This window comes from Neoarius graeffei, chromosome 19 (assembly GCF_027579695.1).
Source record: "Neoarius graeffei isolate fNeoGra1 chromosome 19, fNeoGra1.pri, whole genome shotgun sequence".
NCBI lineage: Eukaryota > Metazoa > Chordata > Actinopteri > Siluriformes > Ariidae > Neoarius > Neoarius graeffei.
The window spans coordinates 43,320,389-43,348,360 of record NC_083587.1 but is presented as its reverse complement, the minus strand read 5'-3'; the positions used below and the strand labels follow the sequence as shown (position 1 = coordinate 43,348,360).

Below are 27,972 nucleotides of genomic sequence, written 5' to 3'. Positions count from 1 at the left end.
CTGGCTGATGGGTTGCTCCTTGGAATGTTTAAACAAGTCAAAAATGTATTTAAAGATGTGGAACCCCTCTAAACTTCGTGCAAAGTGATGGTGACAGTTTGATCTAGACTATGAACCAATAGAAGTAATGGACATAATGTGATTTTCACAAAAATTGAACAATACAGAATGTGAATAAGTCTGCTTTTATTAACATTTTAGTATGCAGTGAGACATGAGATACAGATCATTGCAAAGCAAAATATAGACTAAAACACACTAAAATGTGCACATCTAAAATGTGTAAATGGTAAATATGGTATGTGGCATCTAGGAAGGATGAATGCTCCTAATTAAGTGAAATCTGAGCAAAAAAAGTTAAAGGTGGCTTGGTGATGCTTTCAAAAAGGAAAATTACAAATGTTCTCTATAATGCAGTGGGTCTCAATCACAGTCCTGTGATCTCCATGCAATGCACATTTTGTTTGAGCTCTAATGCTTTTGTTTGAACTCATAAAGGCTTCATACCTATCTAAATAGAGATTAAAATAAGTAGTGCATGTTGTTGCATGACTGGGACAGAGACTTACTGTTACTTTATATTGGCAGCAGTGGTGTATAAAATAAAATAGAAATACTGTTCATGCATATCATGCTTAAGTACATCTTGATAATACTTCTAATTTATTGAAGTATAAATGTTTGTCAGCTTTGCTTTTATATCACTAAATTTTCAAAAGCAAATAGTTTCTTCTATCCCCCTTACATCTTTCAATATATTTTCCCCAAATATATTCCATTTTACCTCATTAAATTGAGAAAACATTAAATTGATGAAGTGTAGTAAGAGAACATACTTTTTTTGTGAGAAATACACAAAATACACAAGTGCTTCATCTATAGATAATGGTAACATTAGAAGAAGTAGAAAGTCTGTAGAAACTGATTTTAAACATGGAAAGCACACACACATTTATGTTCTTCAGTTTACATTATTTTGAGATACCATTAAAATTTCCCATGGAAGGCACCCTGGTTTTATACATAAATCCAACACTGATGAAATTGATGTATGTTTTTTCCCTCAATTATTCTAGCCCAGTGTTGTTGTTTATCAGTCTTTGTTATATTACCAGACAGGAATAGGCACCAAGACCGACAAAATGTCTTTACTAAGAGACATCAAGACATTAAAATTCATATTGTTAGGTTTCATGTTATGTGATGTTTTTATTGTTAGGAGGTCCTAGTGCTGTGGTGATGGTTGCTCAATAGAAAGGTAGCAAGCAACAACATGGGGCTGGTGGTTAAAATGTAACATGTAGATTGAAGTAGATTAACAAAACATATCATAATTTCAGTATAACATCAGAATGCAATAACTGTGCGTCCAAAAATAAAGAAATAATATTAAACAGAAAATTCTCAGTTGAATACATGCAAAAATATAGAAGAATTTGTAGGTTTTCCTCTCTTGCATAAGTGAAACATGTTTGTGTTTGACTAGATCATGTCAAATAGTGTTTGCTGAATAAACTAGCTGTAACCAAATATGTGTGTTAGTGCATTAATTAACAATGAAAGTTTTTTAAATCATATCTTATGATTACAAATGTCAGGATCCTTATGTTTTGGCTTACACTTCTTAATGAACTTGGTGCCTTACCCCCAACCTGCTGGACATTAGCTGAGCGGTCAGCTTACCTAAACTAATATATAGAACAAACCTTAAATTCTCAACATCCATTTGCAGTGAGACCTTAACCTGTCTACAACCATGGTGAGACCTCTCATCTTTTTTCATTAACACACACACACACACACACACACACACACACACCTCTATGATTCTGCAACACACCTCTATGATTCCGCAACAATCTCTAATACCTGAATCTGCAGTATACAGCAGTCTCCCAGCTCATGACCCTTGTGCGCACACACGCACACCCATCTACAATTCTGCAACAATTTCTAATACCTGAATCTGCAATATACAGCAGTATCCCAGCTTATGACCCTTACACATGCATGCGCGCACACACACACACACACCACACACACACACACACACACACACACACACCATCTAGTCACTATCATGATCCTGCTCTGCAAGCACCAGCTCCGAATCTTCTGTCTCCAGCATCTCCGTGCTCTCCTCCATCACTCCCTCCATCTCCATCTCTTCTTCCTCTCCTCCCTCCATTACTCCATTCTCTACCTCCTGTGTTTCCCCACCCACTTCCACCATTTCTGTCCCTTGAATTTCCACCTCCCCTTCACGGATTTTCTTCACATGAAAGGTGAATGGTGGCACCTTGTATACAGCAGTTTTAGACCGAGCATAGATGGTGTGATCAGGCGTGAAAGATTTCACCATTTTCTTCTGTGAGGTTTTCAGCTTCTCTTTACGTTCTGGGTTGACAGACATACGAGTGCCAAGCTTGCCCATTTTCTTCTCAATGTTGTGGCGTGTCTTCTCCAAGTTATCTTTGGTCTTTTGCTTTGTTCTTTCCAAGTTTTCTCTGGTCTTCACTCGTGTCTTCTCCAAGTTATCTTTGGTCTTCTGCTTGGTTTTCTCAAAGTTCTCCATCGTCTTTTGTTTGGTTTTCTCCATCTTTTCCTTGGAGAAGACTGTTTTGATATTTTGGACTCGTTGAAGGCTGCTGCGTTTGATGCGCTCTGCGCGGGTCTCTTCAATAGTCTCCTCAATCTCTACTTCTTCTTCATCAGATGACAGGTCTATATGAGTCTTCTCTGCTCCAGCCTCTTCACCCTCCTCCATAGCAGCTTTGTGCTCCAGCTCACCCTCACCTTCTGCCAGATGGGGTACTTTCAGGGACTTGGCCACTGTGGTCTTAGAAGGAAGTTTCACCTCATCCTATAGAATCACACAGAGATTTGTGAAAAAGCTATAAACAGAACAAAATGAATAGTCTGTATAGCGTTTTCCTTCATTACATATTATTGGTAAGAAAAGCAACAAAAAAGACTCATTTGTTTTTAATATGTGCAAACATGTATAGTTGACAAAAAGTCCCAAAATGTTAGAATGTTCATAGATATTAATAGTGTACAAAAACACATATTGTACAGTATATTTGCATACAATTCAAGTCGATTTTATTTATTTAAAGTGCAGAACCACCATACAGCATGGGCCCAATACACTTTGCAAATAAAATAAAACGTGAAATAAAATAGCCAGCCAGCAAGCAAAAATAAAAATTAAATAAGGCAACCATATCAATGGAGCATTAATAGCAATTTAAATAAAATGACAAACATCATGTAAGAGGACCTGTTGAGTGTATGTTGTAAAAGATGAATAAAATCAAGTAAAATAAATGGATGATAATTAAATTAATTATAGTAATTAATTAAAAGAACCACATAGAGATAAAAATAAAGGCTAGATAAACAAGTAAAATAAATACATGGAGGGCAGCATGGTGGTGTAGTAGTTAGCACTGTTGCCTCACAGCAAGAAGGTCCTGGGTTCGAGCCCAGTGGCCGGCAAGGGTCTTTCTGTGTGGAGTTTCCATGTTCTCCCCGTGTCCGCATGGGTTTCCCCCACAGTCCAAAGACATGCAGGTTAGGCTAATTGGTGGCTCTAAATTGACCGTAGGCGTGAATGTGAGCATGAATGGTTGTCTGTGTCTATGTATTAGGCCTGCGATGATCTGGTGACTTGTCCAGGGTGTACCCCCCCCCCTCTCGCCCATAGTCAGCTGGGATAGGCTCCAGCTTGCCTGCGACCCTGTAGGACAGGATAAGCAGCTACAGATAATGGATGGATGGGATGGATGAATAAATACATGGATGAAAATTAAAATCAAAGAACCACATTAAGAGCATTTGAGGGGATTAGACCTGTTTGAGTTCTAGGGTGGACTGTAGTGAAAGGAGTAAAGATGGGTTTCATGTCTTGACTTAAAAATATCCACTGAGCATGCTTCTCTTACATATAACAGAAGGCCATTCCAGAGATAGGGTGAACTGTAGGCAAATTCTCTGTGACCAGCTGATTTTTTTTTCTTAACTAGGGAATGACCAAGAGACCAGCATCAAGAGAATGGCATACTGGTGTGTATTGGGTAATTGTCTTCACTAGTTAAGGTGGTGCAAGTCCATGCATAAGTTAAAGAAGAACCTTAAAATCAGCTCTAGCTTGTATTGGCAACCAGTTTAGAGATGCTAGGATTGATATTTATATGATCAATTCTTTTACTTTCTGTCAGGATTCTCATTGCAGTATTCTGGACAAGCTGAACAATTCTAGTAGCACAACAAGAAAGACCAGAGAAAATAGCAGTACAATTATCAAGTCTGGAGGATACAACTGCATGTATTAGCATTTCAGCATCAGGCAAAGATAGAACACTAGTAGATCTTGGAATAGATTTTGGCAATATTGGTAAGATATAAAAAAAAAAAAAAGCTATCTTGGTAATAGCCTTGATATGTGCCTGGAATGTGAGATGAGGATCAAAAATCACTCCAATATTTTGGAGGGTCCCTGGAGTACACTAAACTTTACGTCAGATAATTCAGAGACTGAATACAGATAAAGGTGTGGATCTCGCAATAACACGTTTTTTTCAATATTAAATAACTCATGACTGACTGACATAATTCTTACATAAAACTACTCTCAAAATATTTACTGTACTCCAAGGTGTTTACTGCATTCATGTCTCTAGGGTCTGGAGAAGCCTGAAGCTTTTTAACTTCCAGCTGTGACACATATATTACCACACATAGCCAACTTGTCAATTAGGCCCATGGTTCTCTAAAAAGTAGTTCCCTGAAGACCCCCAGCAGTCTGTGAAGTATAAACAAGGGGTCTGTGATCATTTTATTTATTTTATTACAGTGGTAGTAACAACCCAGCATTATCAAAGTTATTATGGCTATAAATAATGCCAACTGGAATCTGACATTTTTCACAAAAATGGGCTTTATGTGTACAGAAATTAAAAAAGTTTACATAAACACAATTAAAGAATGTGCCTATTTCTTTAATAGTTTGTTTGAAAAAAAAAATCTGTCCTGAAAGGGTCTGTGATTGTTGTTTATAGCGAATGGGGTTCTTGGTTATGCAGAGTTTGAGAATTTCTACATTAGGTCATATAAGCAATTGGGCACAAACACTGGGCCTTTAGTGGAGATGTGTTTTTTGTGTTAGTTTAATTGTTTGTTTATTTCAAAATATGTAGTAATGCTGTAGTCATTCTGTAGTACTGCATGCATATATCTCAATGTTCTCATTCTCTCAACTCAACTATGTTTTTATTCTCCCTCCTGCATCTCCATTACACTGTCATGTTCCTATCCTCAGGACAGAGACTTTTCTTAAAGCATGTAACAGATCTGTCCTTGAGTAAGTATTGCCAAAACATGAAATTTCTTGTTTCTATTTTTTTCTTCTTAATGGTCCTGTTGTTCAAGGTTTTCCTTGCATGTGATAACAATCTTACACACACACACACACACACACACACACACACACACACACACACACACAACTGGAATGGCTTTTAAGTGATAGATTAGCTGTCTTTTTTGTTATCTTTTATATTTCTCTTCTCTTCCCTACCCACATCTGTCCCACCCAGGCTTTCTCCCTACCCTCATTCTTTGCATTCCATTCATGGAAACCCCTAGTTCCTGTCCACAGCACACAGCCTTTGCCTTGTGAACCAACTGTTTTTTTCCACTGGTGTATTGCATTGAATCATTCTGCACATTGTGTGAAATGGCATAAACATGTATGCATTGTTTTTCATCATTGTCCTCCACCATGTCATAAAAAGCCTGACCGTGTGTTGTGGCTGATTGTGGCTGTTGCTTGATGGAACCACCTTCAGCAGAAATGGTTTTATATGGATGGAAATTCCCCACACTCTCTAGCAATGCTTGGACTGAACCTAGAAATACATACCTGAAAGATGTAGCCACTTTGTGCTCAATTGGTGTGTTTGAGACACATGCATACCATGTCTCAGACTCTCACCATTTCTTCATCAAACCCATTTCCTTATACTGACCCCTTTTATCTCATACATGCTCAAATGAAAGCAGAAAAAAAAATCTGAGATGCAAATAACTAGTCAAAGCTAACGTTCCTCCATTTACTTGATATCCAGTGTGATCACTATGCTTGTTACATTTTAAACACAAAATGTGTGTATGAGTTAAAATTTACAGTACCAGTCAAAAGTTTTTACACACCTTCAAATTCAAGTATTTTTTCTTTATTTTTATTAATTAACAGACACTTCATGTAATGATGGACTGTCATTTCTCTTTATTAAGCTGAGCGGTTTTTGACATAATATGGATTACTAGTTTTGGAATAGGGTTCATCTCATCTCATTATCTCTAGCCACTTTATCCTGTTCTACAGGGTCGCAGGCAAGCTGGAGCCTATCCCAGCTGACTACGGGCGAAAGGCAGGGTACACTCTGGACAAGTCGCCAGGTCATCACAGGGCTGGCACATAGACACAGACAACCATTCACACTCACATTCACACCTACGGTCAATTTAGAGTCACCAGTTAACCTAACCTGCATGTCTTTGGACTGTGGGGGAAACCGGAGCACCCGGAGGAAATCCACGCGGACACGGGGAGAACATGCAAACTCCGCACAGAAAGGCCCTCGCCGGCCACGGGGCTCAAACCCGGACCTCCTTGCTGTGAGGCGACAGCGCTAACCACTACACCACCGTGCCGGGAATAGGGTTATTTACTGCAATTTTAATATTTACTATTTACTCTTTGATGGTCTCAAACACATTAAGAAGGCAATAAATTCCACGAATTAACTTTGATAAGGAACACCTGTTAACTGAAAAGCATTCCAGGTGACTACCTCATGAAGTTGGTTAATGCTAATAGTTTGCAAAGCTGTCATGAAGGTAAACAGTAGCTACTTTGAAGAATCTAAAATATGAAACATATTTAACACCTTTTTGTTTACCACATAATTCCACATATGTTCCATATGTTATTTCATAGTTTTGATGTCTTCAGCATTGTTCTACCATGTAGAACAGATAGACAAAATACAGAAAAACCTATGAATGACTTGGTGTGCCCAAACTTTTGACTGGTATTGTCAGTGTAATTTTTTGTTGAGACCCTGCACACCATTCCAAATTAACTTCTCATTTTTTATCAGTGCAAATGTCTAATTATCCGTCTTTAATTCATATCTATTCAAACACACCTTTTATTTAGCTATATTGTTACATTCAATGATTGTATGTTTATAGTGTTTCATGTGTTAACCAATTGAAAATGGAAACCTAAGGCACAGATTCAGGAATGCAATTTTTTTTCTGCATCACAAATGTATTGGGGGCGGCACGGTGGTGTAGTGGTTAGCGCTGTCACCTCACAGCAAGAAGGTCCGGGTTCGAGCCCCGTGGCCGGTGAGGGCCTTTCTGTGCAGAGTTTGCATGTTCTCCCCGTGTCCGCGTGGGTTTCCTCCGGGTGCTCCGGTTTCCCCCACAGTCCAAAGACATGCAGGTTAGGTTAACTGGTGGCTCTAAATTGACCGTAGTTGTGAATGTGAGTGTGAATGGTTGTCTGTGTCTATGTGTCAGCCCTGTGATGACCTGGTGATTTGTCTAGGGTGTACCCCGCCTTTCGCCCGTAGTCAGCTGGGATAGGCTCCAGCTTGCCTGCGACCCTGTAGAACAGGATAAAGCGGCTAGAGATAATGAGAATAAATGAGATGAGACAAATGTATTGGATCATGATACCACCATGTTGCATTGTATTGAATTGCTCATGATGTAATGTGATCCAAAGTAGGATTAGCAAGGTGTATTCAGGTCTGAGCAGCACTGACATTCTATAAACTGCCATTTCTATAAACTTTACATTGTTGATTAATAATTAGTAGTATCAGTAATGGGATCAAGGACAGCTGGCCCTACGTAAACAGCATTCTTATAAGAAAACTACAATGGAAAGACAGGAACATGGAAAACATGTAACAGGAAGTCAGGAAATCACCTCCTTCAGTCAGAAACCAAAGTCCCACCCCTATCATTAATGTTTCTTTGTTCCAGTTCACAGACAGGAAGATAAACAAACTTGGTCCTGAGAATTCTGAGGGGTGGTGTGGTGAGGCATATACTTTTCCATGCAAAGATGACTCTGAAAAAAGAGCATTAAAAGGGCCAGCTCACCCATAATACAATTAATAGTTTTTTGTTTTGAAAGCACATGACCGCTATCTGCTAGCTCTTTGTGCAGCAAAACCTCAATAAATTCACTGTTAGTCATCCATTTGAAACCCATCTTGAACTTTTTCTTCATCTACATATCATACATGAAATCTCCGAACAATATACGCCTTATTTTTTCTTTCCTTCACAGCCTCTTGTGAGACAGCCAGAGCTGGTTCGGGTCCATTACAACGGAATAACTATATGAAAATGTGGTTGGTCAAAAGAATTTAAAATATAGATATTTTGGGAAAAAAATCTTTAATTTCATGTTACAATTTAAGATTTATAGCCAAGGGTGTTGCTGGGTAATTGTGCATTGTTTTTGGAATATAGCTTGCATAGAAAATGCTGACTCATGACCTGGTATAGAGGATCCTGGGAAGGGTGAGCTGGCCCCTTTAAACTTCCATCCTCAGCCAAAAAAAAAATGTACAGACTGTATAGCCTTTTTCATAAAACAAATCAGTTTCATATGGGGCTCAGCATATCAGAGTTAGCATTAAATCAAGGAAGACTTCACTTGTGGATCCATCCAGCCATCCATTATCCATAACCACTTATCCTGTGCAGGGTCGTGGGCAAGCTGGAGCCTATCCCAGCTGATTATGGGCAAGAGGCGGGATACACCCTGGACATTTTGCCAAGTCATTGTAGGGCTGACACACAGAGACAAACAATCATTCACACTCATATTTGCACCTACGGTCATTTTAGAGCCACCAGTTAACCTAACCTGCATGTCTTTGGACTGTGGGGGAAACCGGAGCACCCGGAGGAAACCCACGCAGACACGGGGAAAACATGTAAACTCCACACAGAAAGGCCCCTGTCGGCCACTGGGCTCAAACCCAGAACCTTCTTGCTGTGAGGCGACAGTACTAACCACTACACTACCGTGCTGCCCTTACTTGTAGATAATATGCTGAAATGGAAAAATGTTTTCTAAATGATTTTAAAATTACTTTAACTTTTTATGACAATCCATAAAAGCATTTGTGAATTACAGTTGTTTAATGCAAACAAACTCCATACATGAAGGATACTGGTCTATGGCATATTGTTTACAAATATCAACATGTATCTGAAGGTCAGGGTATGTCTATGTCCTAGTCTTTATTTTCTTATTGTAACATGTAATATCTATAACAGGGGCGATTTCTCAGAGACAACAAGGGAAGCCGAGCTTCCCCTAAAATTCTCTCCCCAAACTGCGGCGTCTACGACGTTGAATTCTCATTAAAACAATAACTTGCATAACATAATATATGCCCAAGACTGTATTTATGTTCATAACTATCCTGTAACTTATTTGAGTGATGTCTGACGAACTTGTAGTTCGCTACGAGAATCACCTTTGCTGCCAGGCTGTAACCTTTCTTATTTCAATGGGCTCTATGGACTGGCAGCAGTGTTGCCAGATTGGGTGGTTTTAAGTGCATTTTGGCGGGTTTTGAACATATTTTGGGATGAAAACGTCAGCAGTATCTGGCAACACTGACTGGCAGCCGGGTATCCGTTGCAGTCTACGAGACGGCTCTGAACAGCCAATTTCGGCTAGTTGTTATTGGTTAAAATCAACAAAATCGTCACTTCCAGGGAAGCCGGGCTTCTCTGGGACTAAACGAGACAGTGGGAGGGACAAGAAGCCGGGCTGATAAAGGATTATTGGAGGTAGTGTTTGAAAGACATGAGGAGGGCGGTACTTCGGCGAGGAACACGGAAGTATGATCAGTCAGTCCCTAGCGGATGTCGAGAAAGTGCAGTCGTGTGCCAAAGTGCTGTCCGAATTTCTTTTCATATAAACGTTTCTTCTCATTGATGTCTCTGTACATTACTCTGTAAATAAATGTAAATATTACTCGTTGTGCTCCGTTAACTTTCATCCATTCTATCAGTTTGATCATTCGTGAATTCACTCGTTTATTTCATTTGTCGTTCAATCTGGTTGTAGGCTAGCTTGAGCCTTATTGGGATCTGCAGTGCTAGCTGCTAACAGAAATTGGTGAAGTCTCTGGAAAGCACAACCAGCTGGTATGACAGGGTCACAGACCATTTTCTGGAAAAGGAGCGGAGGGCAGAATTTGTGTATAAATAGTGTTCATGTTCATGAATCTGAAGTGTGTATATTGTTCAGTAATGTTAAGAGAATGGTGGGCTCTGTGTTATAGGTTATACCTGGGTATAATATTCAAGGTTCTGTGTGTTGCATAGCCTACCTGGTTATGAATTTCCAGACTGTGTTGCAGAAGATGTTCAAGGATGTGTTGCACAGCTGGGTGTTGTGTTAAAGACTCTGTGTTGCATATCAGGGTATGATGTTCAAGGCTCTTCATTGAATAGCCAGTGATTTGGGGATGTTTGATATTTTTGATTAAGGATATGAGGCACTAGCCTGGCAAGCCAGACTATAACATGAAATGTACAAGCAAAAATACTTTCTGCCACTAGGTAGGGTTGTCTAGTTCACTATGCTAATGGGGCACACCTTTCTATGCTTTGATATCTGGCCTACAGGTTTTAAGATAAATGCGTAAAATGGGCTTCCCCTGTTTTAAAAACCAGCAGCCGCCACTGATCTATAAGCACAACAAAACTCAACAAGTCAAATTTCATGTACAACCCCAAGTCAGAAAAGGTTGGGACAGTATGGAAAATGCAAATAAAAAAAAGAAAGCACTGATTTCTAAATTTACTTTGAATTGTATTTCATTGCAGACAGTTTGGACTCAAGATATTTCATGTTTTGTCCGGTTAACTTCATTTCATTTGTTAATGTACATTCGTTTCTGCATTTCAGGCCTGCAACACATTCCAAAAAAAGTTGGGACCTGGCAGTTTACAGCTAGTAATGAGGTAAAACAATAAAATAATGATGTAACAGGTGGTTGTAATTGTAATTTGGTACAAAATCAGTATCCAGGAAAGGTTAGTTTATGTGGAGCAAAGATGGGCTGAAGATCTCCAGTTTGTCAACAAATGCATGAAAATGCTTTTGAAATGTTTAAAAACGATGCTTCTCAAAGGAAGATACAAAGGGATTTGGGTATTTCACCCTCTAAGGTGTATTATTCTTTTGTCTGCTCCTATTAGGGGTCACCACAGCGGATCATCTGTTTTCATTGCTTCCTATTTGACCAATCTGGTATGGAAATACGATTTATGATCTGCATATTTGATTTGGCACAGGTTTTATACTGGATGCCCTTCCTGATGCAACTGGTGCTAAGAATGATTTGTGCAACCCAAGTGCCTGGATTACCCTCGATGGTATATATCATTAAACAACTCAAGGAATCTGAAGGAATTTCAGTGTGTAAAACACCTTAAAATCTGTTTGCAGGAGGAATGGGACAAAACACCTGAACCGCTTCATCACTTGGTGTCTTCAACCTCGAAACATCCTGTAAATGTTGTGAAAAGGAATGGAAACATTATAAAGTGGTAAATGCTTTACTGCCCTAACTTTTTTGAAATGTTCTGCAAGAATGAAAATGTGCTTACTTTTTTAAACAAACAAACAAACAAACAAACAAACAAGTCAGGAATGGAGGTGATAGACAGATGTAAAAGCTGAGAGTTTATTCAGGCAAACTGGCAGATGAATCTAAATCATAAGGCAAAAAGGCAGAATCACAAAACAGGCAATGGTCAGGCGAGGCACAAATAGTACATTAGAGGTAATATCAAAAGGCAAAGCCAAAATCACAAAGTCAAACCAGAATCAGCAGCACAATAATAAAAAGCTTGGTAAAGTCAGACACAAGGAACTGAGCATATACTTCACAATGAACTGTGAGAACTGAAGTCAGTGAGTGAGATGTGATTGAGTTGAAGTGTGTGTGATTAGAACTCTGGAGACTTTGAGTGATGATGTGCAGGATGGTTGTTGTAGTCCATGGTGCCCATATTTGAAGGCCATTGTGACTTCTGGGAAGTGGAGTCTTGAGTGCAAGCAGGTACAGACATGACAGGACTCCCCTCCCCCAGAGCGATACTTTTTCTTGGGCATCCCCGGGAGCGAGGACCCAGTTTATTGTGATGCTTGGCATGGAATTCTTGGCAAAGGAGTGGGTCTAAGATGTCCTTTGCAGGGACCCAGTAGTGCTCCTTGGGGCCATAGCCCTCCCTCTCAACCAGATATTCTAAGTTACCTCCTTTGCTGTGAGAGTTGAGGTTGTCATGAATGATGCAAGCTAGTTGACCATCAAGAGTGAGAGGTGCAGAAAGGGAAGTGAAAGGAACATTGGTGGTGAAGGGACCGGGAATGGCAGTTTTCATGCATGGTACATGGAGTGTGGGTGAGAATCTACTATGTCTGGGCAGATCCAGGTTGTAAGTAACATCATTGGTGCATTGGATTACATTACATGGCATTCAGCAGATGCTCTTATCCAGAGTGATGTACAATGAGTGTAAAAGTCAGGTACACAGAGCGCTGAACTTCTAGACAAGAAAATTCTAATGCCAACTGAACAAGTGACAGCAATACCTAGTGTAATATGCTGTTGAAATCCCAATACTCAAACAGCCAAGGAAACAAACCAACCATATAAAGTATAGCTAAATGAAGAACTCCAAATAGCTAACCCCAGGCTAGACTGTACACAGCCTGGGTTGGTCTAGACCAAAATGCAGTTACACAGTGGACAGGGAAGAAGGGGAGAGGTGCAGCCTGAAGAGATGAGCCTTCAGTCTGCACTTGAAAGTGGTCAATGAGTCAGCAATTTTGACCTCAGTGGGAAGGTCATTCCACCAACAGGGAACCAGGACAGACAGTAGTCTTGAGCAGGCTGGGCAGGAGTGGAGAGGAGGAGGGTCAGGCAACCAGTAGTAGCAGAGCATAGGGATCTGGCTGGCATGTAGGGGCAGAACAGACTCTGGAGGTATGCTGGCTCTAATCCCTTGAGAGCCTGGTAAGCTTGTACCAATGTCTTAAATTTGATGCGAGCTGCAATAGGTAGCCAGTGCAGGTCGGCAAGCAGAGGGGTGACATGGGAAGAATGAGGGAGGTTGTAGACCAGGTGAGCTGCAGAATTCTGGATGAGCTGCAGGGGTCTGATGGCAGAAGCTGGAAGGCTAGCAAGGAGAGAGTTGCAGTAGTCCAAGCGGGAGAGGATCAGCACTTGGACCAGGAGCAGAGTAGAGTAGGTGGTAAGAAAAGGGTGGATCCTTCAGATGTTGTAGAGGAGGAATCTACACATCTGGGTCACTGCAGCGGTGCTTGCTGAGGAGGAGAGTTTGTCATCAAACATGACCCCTAGGTTCTTTGCACTGGGTGAAGGAGACCTAGAGATGTCCCCCATGGAGATGACAATGTCCAGGGGTGGAGAGGATGGAGCAGGAATGTAGATTACCTCTGTCTTGCCTGGGTTGAGCTTCATGTGATGGCAGCATGGTGGTGTAAGTGGTTAGCACGGTCGCCTCACAGCAAGAAGGTTCTGGCTTCGAGCCCAGCAGCCGGCAGGGGCCTTTCTGTGTGGAGTTTGCATGTTCTCCCTATGTCTGTGTGGGTTTCCTCCGGGTGCTCTGGTTTCCCCCACGGTCCAAAGACATGCAGTTAGGTTAATATGGGATGGCTTTGGGCTGAGGTGCCCTTGAGCGAGGCACCTAACTCCCAACTACTCCCTGGGGGCTGTTAGCATGGCTGCCCACTGCTCTGGGTATGTGTGTGCGCTCATTGCTCACGTGTGTGCATGTGTGTTCACTGCTTCAGATGGGTTAAATGCAGAGAGGAATTTCACAAGTGTGTGATGAATAAAGTTGTGCTTTCTTTTCTTTCTTTTATCCATCCAGCTCTGGATGTCACCCAGGCAAGCAGAGATGCAAATTTTGCAGAATTTTAAAAGGCACCAATGTACTGAGCACGGAGTTTTTTGCAAGCTTGTGGGTTCCTGATGTCCTTGGTTGATAGCCACAATCTGTCATTTGGGTTATATTGGGGGTTTCCCCTGTATGATGGTCAGTGAAGTGCTTGCATCTTTGCACCATTTGTTCAAAGAGCTGGTGGACACTCCCCCACACCTGTTCACTGCACTTGAACCAGTTGGTGACTGTGGGTATGTCAGTGGGAGAGTTGTCCCATGGGAAGAAGGGACATTGATAGAATACACATTGGAAGGGCATAAGTTGGGTGGCAGAGTGATGCAGGGAGTTTTGGGCATATTCAGCCCATGGCAGGAACTGCACCCAGTCCCTATGGATTTTGGCACAGAACAACCCAAGGAAACATCCGATTTCTCAGTGAAGAAGACAACAAGGTGCAACTTGGGCTTCTCACCAAAACCCTGAGACAACACTGCTCTGACTGCAGACTCAGATGCGTCAACTTCCACAGCAAAAGGCTTGGTGGGATCAGGGTGTTTCAGGATAGGAGCAGACATGAAAGCTGTTTTGAGCTGTGAGAAGGTTTTTTCAGCAGCTTGGTTCCACTGAAGATGCTTAGGCCCCTTTTTGACCAAGACAGTCAGTGGAGTTGTAATGGAGCTGAAACCCCTTATAAACCTTCTGTAGAAGGTAGGGAAGCCTAGAAAGTGTTGGAGTTCTTTGACTGTAACAGGAGTGGACCAAATAGTTACTGCTGAGACCTTGTTCTTATCCATAGCAGCACTGATAACATGCCCCAGGAAGACTATCTGGGTGACATGGAACTCAAATGTTTCTGCTTGATGAAGAGGTGGTTTCCAAGGAATCAAGCCAGAACTTTAACATGACTCAAATGACTTTCTATGGTAGAAGAATAAATAAAAATTTTGTCATTGTAAGTGATGACAAACTTTCAGAGTATGTCCCTCACTACGTCATTGATCAAGCATTGGAAAACACTTGCTGCATAGGTTGAGCTTGGTAAACAGTTTAGCTGATCTAAGTTGTTTGTGGGCCAAGGGGATTAAAGGCAGGGGATAAGGATATTTTACTGTGATTTGGTTGAGTACTGTATAGTCAATGCAAGGCCAAAGGCCCCCTCCTTTCTTCTCCACGAAAAAGAAACAAGCTGAAGCAGGTGACATGGAGGGATGTACCCCTGTTATGAATGAATGAATGAATGATTTATTTTGGTTACAATCTACAGTACAAAACTTAAATTTTGTGCACTCAGCTGACAAAGAATTATTATACATGCTTGCACTAACCATTTTCTCACAAAAAATTTAACAAACTCTGTAACCGAAAAAGGAATAGGCTGAAGCCAAGGCTTATTTTTGCCTATCCTGTACAATCCATAAAATAACCCAGAATATCAGTAATACAAGGAAAAAAACATAACAAAAATTACTCTAAATTATTCTTCTTAATCATTTCACGTCAATCATTTTACATTGTAATCCTTAATTATTTTATCTTTCAATGTTTTTTTTTAACTCAACAGCGATCTACACAATTTCAAATAATCACCAAGTCCATTCCACAGTATAACTCCCCCAAATGAAACATCTATATTTAACATTAGTTCTCACATTACCTCTTTCAAAGACACCCAACCCTGCACCCAGTCATGCTGCTGCGGCAATGAGAACCCCAGAACAATGGGTTAGTCCTTGGTTACTGTGACAAGGAATGAGATGGTTTCATAATGCAAGGCAGTGACTTGGCACGAAAGAGGTTTAGTGCATGACATGATAATGCCACTCTCAATAGGACCACCATCAATGGTCCTGATCCTTAGGGGCTGTTGGAGTGGGTGTGTGGGTGTTTGGAGTCTTTGCACTGTGTCGCTATCCATGAAGTTTCCAGCAGCTCCAGAATCTTTTAGGTCTGAAAGAACATATACAGCCTTATCTGTGAGGGTGGCACGGTGGTGTAGTGGTTAGCACGGTTGCCTCACAGCAAGAAGGTTCTGGGTTCAAACCCAGCGGCCGGTGAAGGCCGTTCTGTGTGGAGTTTGCATGTTCTCCCTGTGTCTGTGTGGGTTTCCTCCGGGTACTCCGGTTTCCCCCACAATCCAAAGACATGCAGTTAGGTTGAAGTGGGGCAGCCTTGGGCTGAGGTGCCCTTGAGCAAGGTACCTGACCCCTGACTGCTCCCTGGGTGCTCTGGTGTGGCTGCCCACTGCTCTGGCTGTGTGTGTGTGTGTGTGTTCACTGCTTCAGATGGGTTAAATGCAGGGGATGAATTTCACTGTGCTTGAAGTGTGCATGTGACAAAATAAAGGTTTCTTCTTCTTTCTTATCTGTAAAATCAAACTTGAAGGATCGGTAAGAGAAACTTAAACTGACTAACTGGGAGAGGACTTGGTGTGGTTGATGCTCTCTCATTTGCCACTGGTGCCTTGGAGCCTCCCTGACAGGAGGGGCAGCTTGAAGCACGATGAGTGGAATCCCCACAATAGAAACAAAGTCTCTATCTGCATCTTCTCTCATGTTCAGAAAGATTTAGCTTGGTGCGGGAGATCTCCATGGGCTCAGGGTTCCCTGTGATGTGTGGGTGGTCCATGGGGATTGCAGTGATGGCAGATCCCTGAGCAGATTTTTGAGCCAAATGGGCAGATTGATAAGAGAGTCAAGACAGCCTTGATCATCCCGACAGGCTAGTTTGGTGAGAATTTCAGGATAGAGGATAGGGATAAGTGTGTTAGGATTCATAACTGACACAGGGTGGGCTAGGACTACCAACAACACAGCATAGGTGAGTTGGACAATGCGAGCATCAAGTTCACCCAGACATTGATGATGTTCTCCAAGGAGATGACTCTGTGCAGACAAGGCAGCTTGCCTGCTGTCTTCTGCTACATCCATGATGATGGCAAAGTATTCTGTCAGGAAGGCAGGTGACAGACGGTTGTAAAAGTTGAAAGAGTTTATTCAGGCAAATTGGCAGACAAATCCAAACCATAAGGCAAAAAGGCAGAATCACAAAACAGGCAATGGTCAGGCGAGGCACAAACAGTATGTCAGAGGGAATATCAAAAGGCAAAGTCAAAGAATACAAACAAAGCCAAACCAGAATCAGCAGAACAATAATAAAAGGCTTGGTAAAGTCAGACACAAGGAACTGCGCATATACTTCGTAATGAACTGTGAGCACTGTAGTCATTTTATACTGTGGCTGTGTGACTGAGATGTGATTGAGTTCAGGTGTGTGATTAGAACTCCAGAGAGTGTAAGCGGTGATGTGCAGAATGGTTGTTTTAGTCTATAGTGGCCACTGTGAATTCTGGGAAGGGGAGTCTTAAGTGCAAGCAGGTGCAGACATGACAAAACCAAAAAAAGTAAATTTCATAAGGTAAAACATCAAATAATGTGCTGCTATGTTGTTTTGAATGCAATACAGGTCAAAGATTATTTACAAATCATTGCTTTCAGTTTTAATTTCAACATACCACCCCTCATCGTCATCTTACTGCTGAACATAATCCGGGCTTGAAGTGAACCATGTTTGGTTGACTTGGCCAGAATTGCAGCAGTAGGGTGGCCGGTTCCTTTCTGTGCATTCACACATTCACACCTATGGGCAATTTAGAGTAGCCAGTTAACCTACCTGCATGTCTTTGGACTGTAGGGGAAACTAGTACACCCGGAGGAAACCTATGCAGACGCGGGGAGAACATGCAAACTCCACACAGAAAGGCCCCAATTGGCTACTGGGCTTGAACCCAAAACCTTCTTACTGTGAGGTGACAGTGCTAATCACTGCACCACTGTGCTGCCCACACCGCCCCTACATATACAGCTACTATAGCACAAACTGCTGAAAAAGTTAATGCTGACACCTTTCTGTTTTAGCCAGCATTAACATTTTCTGCAGTTTGTGCTACAGTAACTCTTCTGTGGGATTGGACCATATGGGCTAGCCTTTGTACCTCCTGCGAATCAGTCAGTCTTGGCCACCCATGACCCTGTCGCTGGTTCACTGGTTGTCCTTTCTTGGACCATTTTTGGTAGGTACTAACCACAGCGTACTGTGAACACCACACAAGATGTGCCATTTTGGAGATGCTCAGACCCAGTCATCTAGCCTAAACAATTTGGCCCTTGTTAAAGTCACTTAGATCTTTACGCTTGCCATGTTTTCTGCTTCCAACATATCAACTTTGAGAACTGACTGTTCTCTTGCTGCCTAACATATCCCACCCTTTGACAGGTGCCATTCTAACAACATAAAGTAATTCACTTTACCAGTCAGTGTTTTGAATTTTACCTCTAATCAGTGTACATAGATTCTCATGATCCAGACTGATTTTCAACATGTTAACTATCCTCCAACAATACGTTATAAATCTTAACTATAGATTACTCATGGACTGGATATGAAAGTGAGACAAGCTGATTGTCTATGGATTATTTACTAGATATCAAAAGCAATAACCTGGCAGCCATAAACTCCACATTCATAAACTGAGTTAACCATAATTTCCTTCCTTTCAGCTATTTGTCATAAAAGGGATCCTGCACCAAGCAGAAACCTAGTCTGTCTTTCTGTCCCTCACTGACATGGGAGCTGGGGTTGGGGTGTTGTACTTCATTAATAAGAACCTGGCAAAACAGCTGAAAGCTTGTCCAGTGGCAGTTGAGTGAGTGAGAGAGAACCACAGTTACGGAAAACTCATAAAAACATAAACAAAAAACGTTATGTTCCATGAGCCTTGAATGAACTGAATAAAACACAGACAGAAAAAGATTATGGTTATGTTAGAGCAGGTATGACTATTTGTTGCATTCTGTGTGTGTGTGTGTGTGTGTGTGTGTGTGAGAGAGAGAGAGAGAGAGAGAGAGAGAGAGAGAGAGAGTGTGAGTGGAGTTTAGATCAGCTGGCTTCAGGTCTTCCATGCAGAAAAAACATTATTTTATCTACCCCATCCCTGTGTTTCTTTTACCCTCAGTATTTGCAGGTTAAGCTGCACTGCCATTGATGCTGCTGCAGTACAAACAAATTGAGTTTGATCAGTTTAGTATGGGATTCTGTATGTGTGTGTTTTTTTTTTTAATTATTTTATTTTTTTTTACTGATGAGGAAAAGTTAGTGATGGAGATAGGTCACTCTGGATAAGAGTGTCTGCTAAATGCCATGTAATGTAATGTAATGCAATGCAATTTGTTTGGCATGCTTAGAACTGGTACAGGTTCTGATTGCTACTTGTTTTGGTTAGTTAAATCCTTGAGATTTATCTTTGCTCACATATTCTGCGCTCTGTTTAATGAAGGTTACATTGATCAGTAATGTCTTTCTTCTTTTCATCAGATTATGATCCTGATGGGTGATGTAACAGTACATAATGTCTCTCTTCTTTCACAAAGTAGTGTAGTCTAAACCAGTGATGTAATGCTTCATCACCCATTTACGTTATACATAGACAACTTAGCTTCGTCAATTAAATCATCATCATCCAATCATATAACTACAACACACTCTTGAATGTGAATATATACTCATGTTTGTCCTACAATAAACTGAGAAACATCTCTGAGCAGCTGTGTCAGTGACTGACTGCTCCTGGATCGATCCGTTAGGCAGAATCTCGTAGGCGGCAGAGTTCTATGTTCCTGGATCATACTTTGTCAGTTCAGCCTCCTTGGGTACAGACAGAATAAAACCTAACAGTTAGTTGGTATACGTGTGTGTGTGTGTGTGTGTGTGTGTGTGTGTGTGTGTGTACTGGAAGGTTTCCACTACCTAACAGAGGGCCCTCTCTTTAGCCACATATGAAAAGTTCTTTTACATCTGTTTCACTACAACCAGCTATGGTGCCATTGCAAGGGAGGAATCCCCTGTGTGTGTGTGTGTGTGTGTGTGTGTGTGTGTGTGTGTGTGGGGCGGGTGTTCTCTGGGTGCACAATAATTGGGACAGGGAAGGGAATCCACCTTAGTTACTATCATCCAATCAAGCCAGAAAATAAAATATGTCTCTGAAAGAGGGAGAGAGAGAGTTCTGAAGGTCATCTCGTACAAAAAATTGTTAAAGAAAAAACTACTGTAGGAAAATAATAGTTCACTGAAAACAGACTTTTACATTGTATGGGAAGGAGATGACTCTTAGTTACTGTCAGTTCTGAAATGATCATCATATGACCTTGTGATGTACAAATAATGAAAAATTAAAAGAATGAACAAATACTGTGTTCTAGTTACAAATACAGATACGAATAGGAGTTGCACTATTTTTTTTTTGGGGGGGGGGGGGTAAAAAAGCTTGTCAGAATAGTTCTAGACTAGAGGTGAGCATGAGGACTGGGATCTTGTGGGACAAGCAGGAGGTTTTTATTTTCATGCAGATGGAAGTAAGTGATAAGATATGAAGCTTGTGGGAGAACCATGTTCATTAACACATACAGTACATGTGCACTTGCAAGATGTCTTTACAGCATTATTTAATTTATAAGTACCTGGTTAGGGTGATGGTGCTTTAAATTAGGCTCCTAACGTGTTTAACTAAATTCATTAGAAATATTGTAGCCAGGTACAAGTAAAAAATAAGACACTACAGTATATGGTCAAAAATATATGGAAACCTGAGCATCAGACCCATGTGAGCCTTCCCCAAACATCTGCCACAAAATTGGAAACACATAATTGTTGAAAATGTATTTGTATGCTGAAGCATTAAGATTTTCTTTCACTGGAACTAATGGGCCCAATCCTGTTCCAATTTGACAATACCCCTATGCACTAAGTGAGGTGCATAAAGACATGGTTTACCAAGATTTTAGTGGAAGAACTTGAGTGTCTTTCAGAAAGCCCTGACCACAACCACATTGATCACTTTTGGGATGAATTATAACACCAACTTCACTTCAGTGCCTAACCTTTTGTGCTCTTGTGCCTGAAGGTGCACACACCCCTACAGCCATGATCAAAAATGTAGTAGAAACCCTTTACAGAAGATTGGAGGCTGTTATAACAACAAAGGGAGAACAACTCAATGTTAATGTACATGATTTTGAAATAAGATGTTCATTCATCATCTCAGCACATAATGCAAATGGGAAACACACACACACCTCTAGTTGAGAACAATTATGAACTAAAGTGATGTAACTGAGGTTGAGGAATGCGGACACTGCTGGCATTTCTGTACCCCCCCGTGTTTAAGGGGTCATAGTGTTAATGTAAAAAATTAAAGCATTACACAGATAATGCAGCATCTCTTGATCCTGCCTTGTGAATTAGGATTCTGCTTCCAGCCACAGTCACTGTTGCTATGGCACTGCTGAGTTATACTTTCCAATAACAATGAGAGAGGGTGGTGTCTCCAGAGAGATTTATAACTATGTGGAATGTTAGTGTGTGTGCACTGACCATTCTCAACATAACATTACAAAATAAATAAATAAATAAAATAAAATCCATACATTGGAAAATACATAAATGGTTTAGTCAAAACACCAATTTTTAAATTATTATTATTATTATTCCTTATCTCACTTAACTACGTTATTTCCAATAGAAATAAAAAGAGGAGAGTATGAAACTTGACCAACAAGAATAAACATTAAAACAATACAACAAAATACAGGCAGAAAAAGAGCCATCAAAAATAACAGAAGAAAAAAAAAGGAAATGTGTTCTGGGGCCATGGAAACATGGAAAAAGGCATGATTCATCAACAGGAACCACTCCTGAGGTTGCAAGTCATGAACTCCATGAGCCACTGTTTTTCTTCTCAACTTGGAAGTATGTTGATCAGATGCCTTTGTTCTGAACTGTGAGGTTGTGCCTCTGTCCATCAGGTCCCCATAGAGGCATCGAATTTTAGAGTGATCACTCCAGTGCGAGCATTAAAAATGGTTTATGTATTACCAATATGTGTTACATATGATGCAATATGGTAACTTAGAATGTAACTAGGGCGGCATGGTGGTGTAGTGGTTAGCGCTGTCGCCTCACAGCAAGAAGGTCCTGGGTTCAAGCCCCATGGCCGGCGAGGGCCTTTCTGTATGGAGTTTGCATGTTCTCCCTGTGTCCGTGTGGGTTTCCTCCGGGTGCTCCGGTTTCCCCCACAGTCCAAAGACATGCAGGTTAGGTTAACTGGTGACTCTAAATTGACCGTAGGTGTGAATGTGAGAGTGTGAATGGTTCTATGTGTCAGCCCTGTGATGACCTGGCGACTTGTCCAGGGTGTACCCCACCTTTCGCCTGTAGTCAGCTGGGATAGGCTCCAGCTTGCCTGCGACCCTGTAGAACAGGATAAAGTGGCTAGAGATAATGAGATGAGATGAGAATGTAACTAGAATGCTATCAGTGCATCATTGGGCAGTGGATTTCATCTGCCAAGACAACCAGTAACAAGATACAGGCATCACTAGCAGTATTGTGGTCATGAGCCAACCTTCTCATGATCCATCATACTAGCTACAGCATGTACACTGGTGCCAGTTCAGCTATATCTGTCCAAACCTTTCTTTAAAATTGTTGTTAAAATCATTAAACTGTGGTATAGTGGATTCTGTTACAACTTGCACTGTGGAAAGATAACTATGTATATAATTACTCAATCCCACTTGGACTGCCATGGGTAATTTAGAGTCTGTCAGCAATATATTCATAAGCTGCAAGAGGTCAATCCAGACCCATCTGAGTTAGCTCTCACTACGTTCACACTGCAAGGCTTAATGCTCAATACCGATTTTTTTGTGAAATCCGATTTTTTTGTGAGGTCGTTCACATTAACGACTTGTATGTGATCCTCAGTATGAACGAAAAGTGACCTAAAAGTGTTCCGCATGCGCATTGCAGGATACGACGACATCACACGCAGTGAGCATGGCCAGTGTTTACGGAAGTAACCTAAAGTTTCCTGTGTATGACAGTACCCAGCATGGAGTACCTGGCGATGATGCAGTTGTTGTTGCGACGGAGCCAGAACATGCACAATAGCCTGATGTTAAGGAGGAGGTTGAGAAGGAAGAGGGCAAGGGTTTTGGCTCAGGCGTTCTGCGGGGTAGTGACTGCAACCTCCGTTCAAAGGAACATCAAAGCCATGTTGTTGTAACTTTTTTGAGAGACCCGCCGCCTACTTCAGCGCAGAATAGTGACGTTTGTGGCTTGTTGATGACGTGTAAGTCGGATGAATGCGACCTGGTGGTTCAGACTGAAGTCGCATATGAAAAGATCGGATAGGAATCGGAATTAGGACCACATATCCAAACGGCCTGGGTCGGATTTGAAAAAAATCGGATCTGTGTCGTTCATATTGTCAATAAAAGATCGGATACAGGTCACATATGGGCGAAAAAATCGGATTTGAGTCACTTCAGCCTGCAGTGTGAACGTAGTGTCTGTGATGTACACTATATTGCCAAAAGTATTTGCTCACCTGCCTTGACTCACATATGAGCTTAAGTGACATCCCATTCCTAATCCATAGGGTTCAATATGATGTCGGTCCACCCTTTGCAGCTAGAACAGCTTCAACTCTTCTGGGAAGGCTGTCCACAAGGTTTAGGAGTGTGTTTATGGGAATTTTTGACCATTCTTCCATAAGCGCATTTGTGAGGTGTCACACTGATGTTGGACGAGAAGACCTGGCTCTCAGTCTCCGCTCTAATCATCCTAAAGGTGTTCTATCGGGTTGAGGTCAGGACTCTGTGCAGGCCAGTCAAGTTCATCCACACCAGACTCTGTCATCCATGTCTTTATGGACCTTGCTTTGTGCACTGGTGCACAGTCATGTTGGAAGAGGAAGGGGCCTGCTCCAAACTGTAAAAACAGTCTGCATGCCTAGGTGTTTGATTTTATACACCTGTGGCCATGGAAGTGATTGGAACACCTGATTCCGATAATTTGGATGGGTGAGCAAATACTTTTGGCAATATAGTGTATCATGAAAAATGTGCTGGTGGATACTGTATAACCTGTATATATGCACATTACAATTTATACCTTAGATAAGTGATTTGCAAAAGGATAATATTTATTTTTAAAAAGTATGCATTATTCCTCACCAGATTTGGCGGGTATGCATAAATGGAAGAAAACTGACTCTAGCCCAAGTGTTGTGTGTTAGCAATCTGGCTAACATGTCAGGCCCAGCAGTGAACAATACAATGTACAGTTATGGAAACCTACTCAATCCCATGAGTATCTCTTAGCCACAGGCCTGGTCAGTAAACAGCAAGGAATGTGGAAAACACTGAGCAGATATTACAAAGGAAGAACCCAACCCATAGAGGAGAATTAGGCTAAGTCGTGCTACTGAGCACTAACACATGGTAAGTCAAAGTTAACTATAGAGCTAATAAACAAAGACAGAACATTGTGTGATTGCAAAGGCTAGGAACCCTAACCAGGGAAAACACAAAAATGTTGTATCACTAGAAAAATACTCAATGCAGCAGAAGACATGGTGGGAGATTATCAGTAGCTTTGAAAAACAGGTGGTCACAAGCTGACAATTGGATAGTTCCATGTGCTGCAGGAGTGACTGCCTTATGGCAGTTTTACTGTATTTATTGCAAATATGTCACTTTATGACTTTGTTGAAAGAACTGACATGTGGGGTTATTCTTATGGCTCCTGGCAGTTTGGAGGGGTGAAATAGAACTATTTTTGCATTAAATATAAAAATTACAGTTGGTAGAGTGAAAAAACCCTATCTATTTAATATAAGCAATGAGAAAACCTAACCTTAGACCACTCTGGAAAAAAAAAAGTACACTCGAGCAATAGCAGGCTAGAAACTCTTGAGCCATCTCTGAAAATCAGAGTAGCAAGGAATGGAAGGAGGTGTACATGTAAAATGGCTGGAAAAAAAGACCAAGCAGTCAGCGGTGCCAAGTAAAAGCCATGTATGGTCCCATAAACCAAGTCCAAACAGAGAAGCAAGGTTTTCACTGAGTGGTGCTGCTTTATGAGCTATCAGGATTGGCTAGCAGCCCTGAATCAAACACAGAAGATAAACCACAAAGGAAAACGGGACCCTCAGTCCTCTCCCCGAGCAATCATAGAATTTCCAATGAAATATATTTATAGCTACTATAGGCCCTCTGCCTTTTCCTACCTATAAGTGTGTGTGTGTGTGTGTACACATATCTGCATGTGCTTATGGTAACCAAGATGTCAGCTTCTTCACTCATTTTTATCCAATATACCCTAATTACAAGACATATGACATTATCCTGCACATATGTAAAGGCTGTATGTTTGAAGCTGTTTTCAGCCCTATTTGAGTCACATTCTGTGAAGACTTGAGACAAAACAGGCTAAAAAAAAGAACTGGTGAAAAAGAAGACTGAAGAGAGAAGAGACCAGAAGAGTGAAGGAGGGAGGATGCCTTAGGGATGGATCAGCCTGGTAAATATGTGCTTCATTAAAAAGACCAAGCCCTAATACCATCTCTCTCTCTCTCTCTCTCTCTCTCTCTCACACACACACACACACACAATGTTCAGTTCACACTTGTCCATGCTTTTAGAGAGTCACTTTATGTACACATACTATTGGAAAGGTATTATGACAACAGACAAATAACAGTTAGTCGTGATTCAGTGGATGAACTTTGCTGGATGAGTTTGCTGCTATTTCAAGAAGAACTTAATTACCTGATAAATTATTTTTTATTTAAAGGGAAGGTTTAGGACCTCCCCTACCTCCATAAACTTTATCATGGATGAACAATCAGAAAAGGCTAGTTACAAAATATACAAAAGCCAAATTCCACATTACATATTAATTTGCCAATATAAGAACACCACGAACATTCATTATACTATAAATTGTTTGGTATTTTATTTGCCTTACTGAGCCAGCAAGGAACCATTTGATCCTGGAGAGAATAGCAACACCAAAAACCTTTCCCAGCATTCTCTAATTCATCTACTATTTTCTTCAATTAAGCATTTCTCCTTATTGAAGTAATAAAATCTGCTTACATTAAAATACTTAAATTAAGTATAGACAGCCAGTTTCATTAATAAATGTAATTTCTGGCAAACATGACTATTAGCAAAACTATGTAGAAATTAGAGGTTACTGCTGTTCCAATTCTACGACGCTGCTATTCCCCTCCCCTCACTGAGTCAGTCAGTATGTGGAAACTCTGAATATTCTTGGGTCACTGTGCAAAGCTGTAAGATATTACACATTACAGCATTCAGATTCTAGCTAAATACATATAACCTGGGAAAACCAAGCCAGCTGTCACTTAAACGTAAACTCTTTGTCTATTTCTCCCTTATGTTACCTTTGTTTTTGTCATTCCTTCACTTTGTCAGTACTTTTTCTTTTTTCTTTGTTGTTCTCCTACTCTCTCTTCTATCCCAACTCTCTACATTTAACTGTTGCAAGCCACTCCCCCCAACACTTTTCACCCTTGGTATTTCATAAGAAATCTTGACTAAAAATACACAAAGCACATTCTCTGGGACACATATTTTATTTGCTTTCTAGTAAGAAACATTAGTGTTGCTATGTCATAAATATGCAAAATCAAATCTGTAAACAAACTGTATGAGATCAAATGAGTCCGCATGTTTCCATGAAAGTGTGCATTTTGGGGTTTGTGTCTGAAATGGGTGTCGTACAAGGAACGGTCAGAAGGATCAGAATGTTTCTCAGATGACAAACTAGTATTTAAGTATATTGATTGACTTAACAGTATTTTGCATAGTTATACTTTGCTCCTTTTAACCATCAGCTTTACTGAGAATCATACCCAAAGATAGATAAGCAATTTACACACACAATCCCAAACACTATTTCACAATTCTCACCTGGTAAATCATGACTTTAAAGTTCCTCCTCTTGAGAAGCTCATTCTCATTGCTCTCTAGCCGTTTTATCTGGCCGCCCTGCTTCTCCAGGTTGCTCCGCACGGTCTTCACATTCACGCTCACTTTGCGCACTTTCTCTAGCATCTTGTTCACCGAGTTGGCTGTGGTAGTGTGACTCTTGGTCAACTTGGTGAGCTCCCCCTCAATTCCAGTGACTGAGCGCTCCATCTCTTGCTGCCGGGTCTCAAGACCAGCCTGCGTCTGTTGGATCTGGTCCACTCTACCGATGATCTTATCCAGCAGAGCCAGAATCATCACCCCATTCATCTGCCCGTTGCCTTTGTCTCCCTCTTCTTCCTCCTCTTTCTCCATAACTTCCTTCAATTTGGCCTCTGTGGTTGCCTCTTCCTCATCATCAGAGGGAGGAAGGTTAAGCTCATCATCGGAGACCTCAGTGAGGGTTTTGTGCTGTTCAATGTCTGGCTGGAAGCTGGGGACTTCTAGCACTTCCATGACAAAAGTTTTAAGTCACAAGTAAAAGAATGGAGCAGTAAAAGAGATGGGATTTTCAGCTTATGTGTCCTTGTATGTGGTCTAAAGTTTACCTTGGGTTGCCTCCTCTTGTTTGAATACTTTCTGCTGTTTTCCTGAGAAATACCACACTTTTCAGCTCTAACTCTGTTCTCAAGGCTCTGTGCAGCAGGAGTACAGGGACACAAATGGTTGAATGCTCTGGGACACTCTTTGAACAAATTTCCTTCTTTCCCCACCCACTTTGTCTCTTTCTCCCTCCCCCTGCTTCTCTCTCTCTCTCTCTCTCTCTCTCTCTCTCTCTCTCATATGTATGTGTGTGTGTGTGTGAGAGAGAGTATTACTCCACCCAAGTGGTCTGGTATGGGGAAGCCAAATATAGGGATTTTTTTTTTCTCTTGGAATCATTAGCATGGGTATGTGTAGACAGGGGCAGGCAGGCACAGACACAGCTTGGAGTGGAATGCAGATCCAGAGTTGGGGTTTATGAAATCCCAAAGGGATTCTCCCATTTTTCCAGGATTTTTACATGCAGCACAGTAAATGAAGAGATTAAATACAGATTAAAATA

At 41.1% G+C, this 27,972-nt stretch overlaps 1 protein-coding gene across 1 annotated transcript; it reads right to left on the bottom strand.

Moving 5' to 3' along the window:
- Window positions 1–171: 171 nt before the first annotated feature.
- Window positions 172–27,619, bottom strand: cavin1b (caveolae associated protein 1b). The gene is made up of 2 exons (XM_060900111.1): window positions 26,871–27,619; window positions 172–2,863 (listed from the first exon to the last, which is right to left on the bottom strand). Exons 1-2 carry the CDS (start codon window positions 27,381–27,383, stop codon window positions 2,069–2,071), a joined length of 1,308 nt encoding a protein of 435 aa, XP_060756094.1. The 5' UTR covers window positions 27,384–27,619; the 3' UTR covers window positions 172–2,068.
- Window positions 27,620–27,972: the final 353 nt, after the last annotated feature.

Bases quoted from the DNA above. Each gene is read 5' to 3' on its own strand.
- cavin1b (XM_060900111.1), bottom strand. From the start codon at position 27,383: ATGGAAGTGCTAGAAGTCCCCAGCTTCCAGCCAGACATTGAACAGCAC. The intron at 2,864-26,870 runs GTGAGAATTGTG...GTGATTCTATAG, and splicing joins TTAAAGTCATGATTTACCAG to GATGAGGTGAAACTTCCTTC.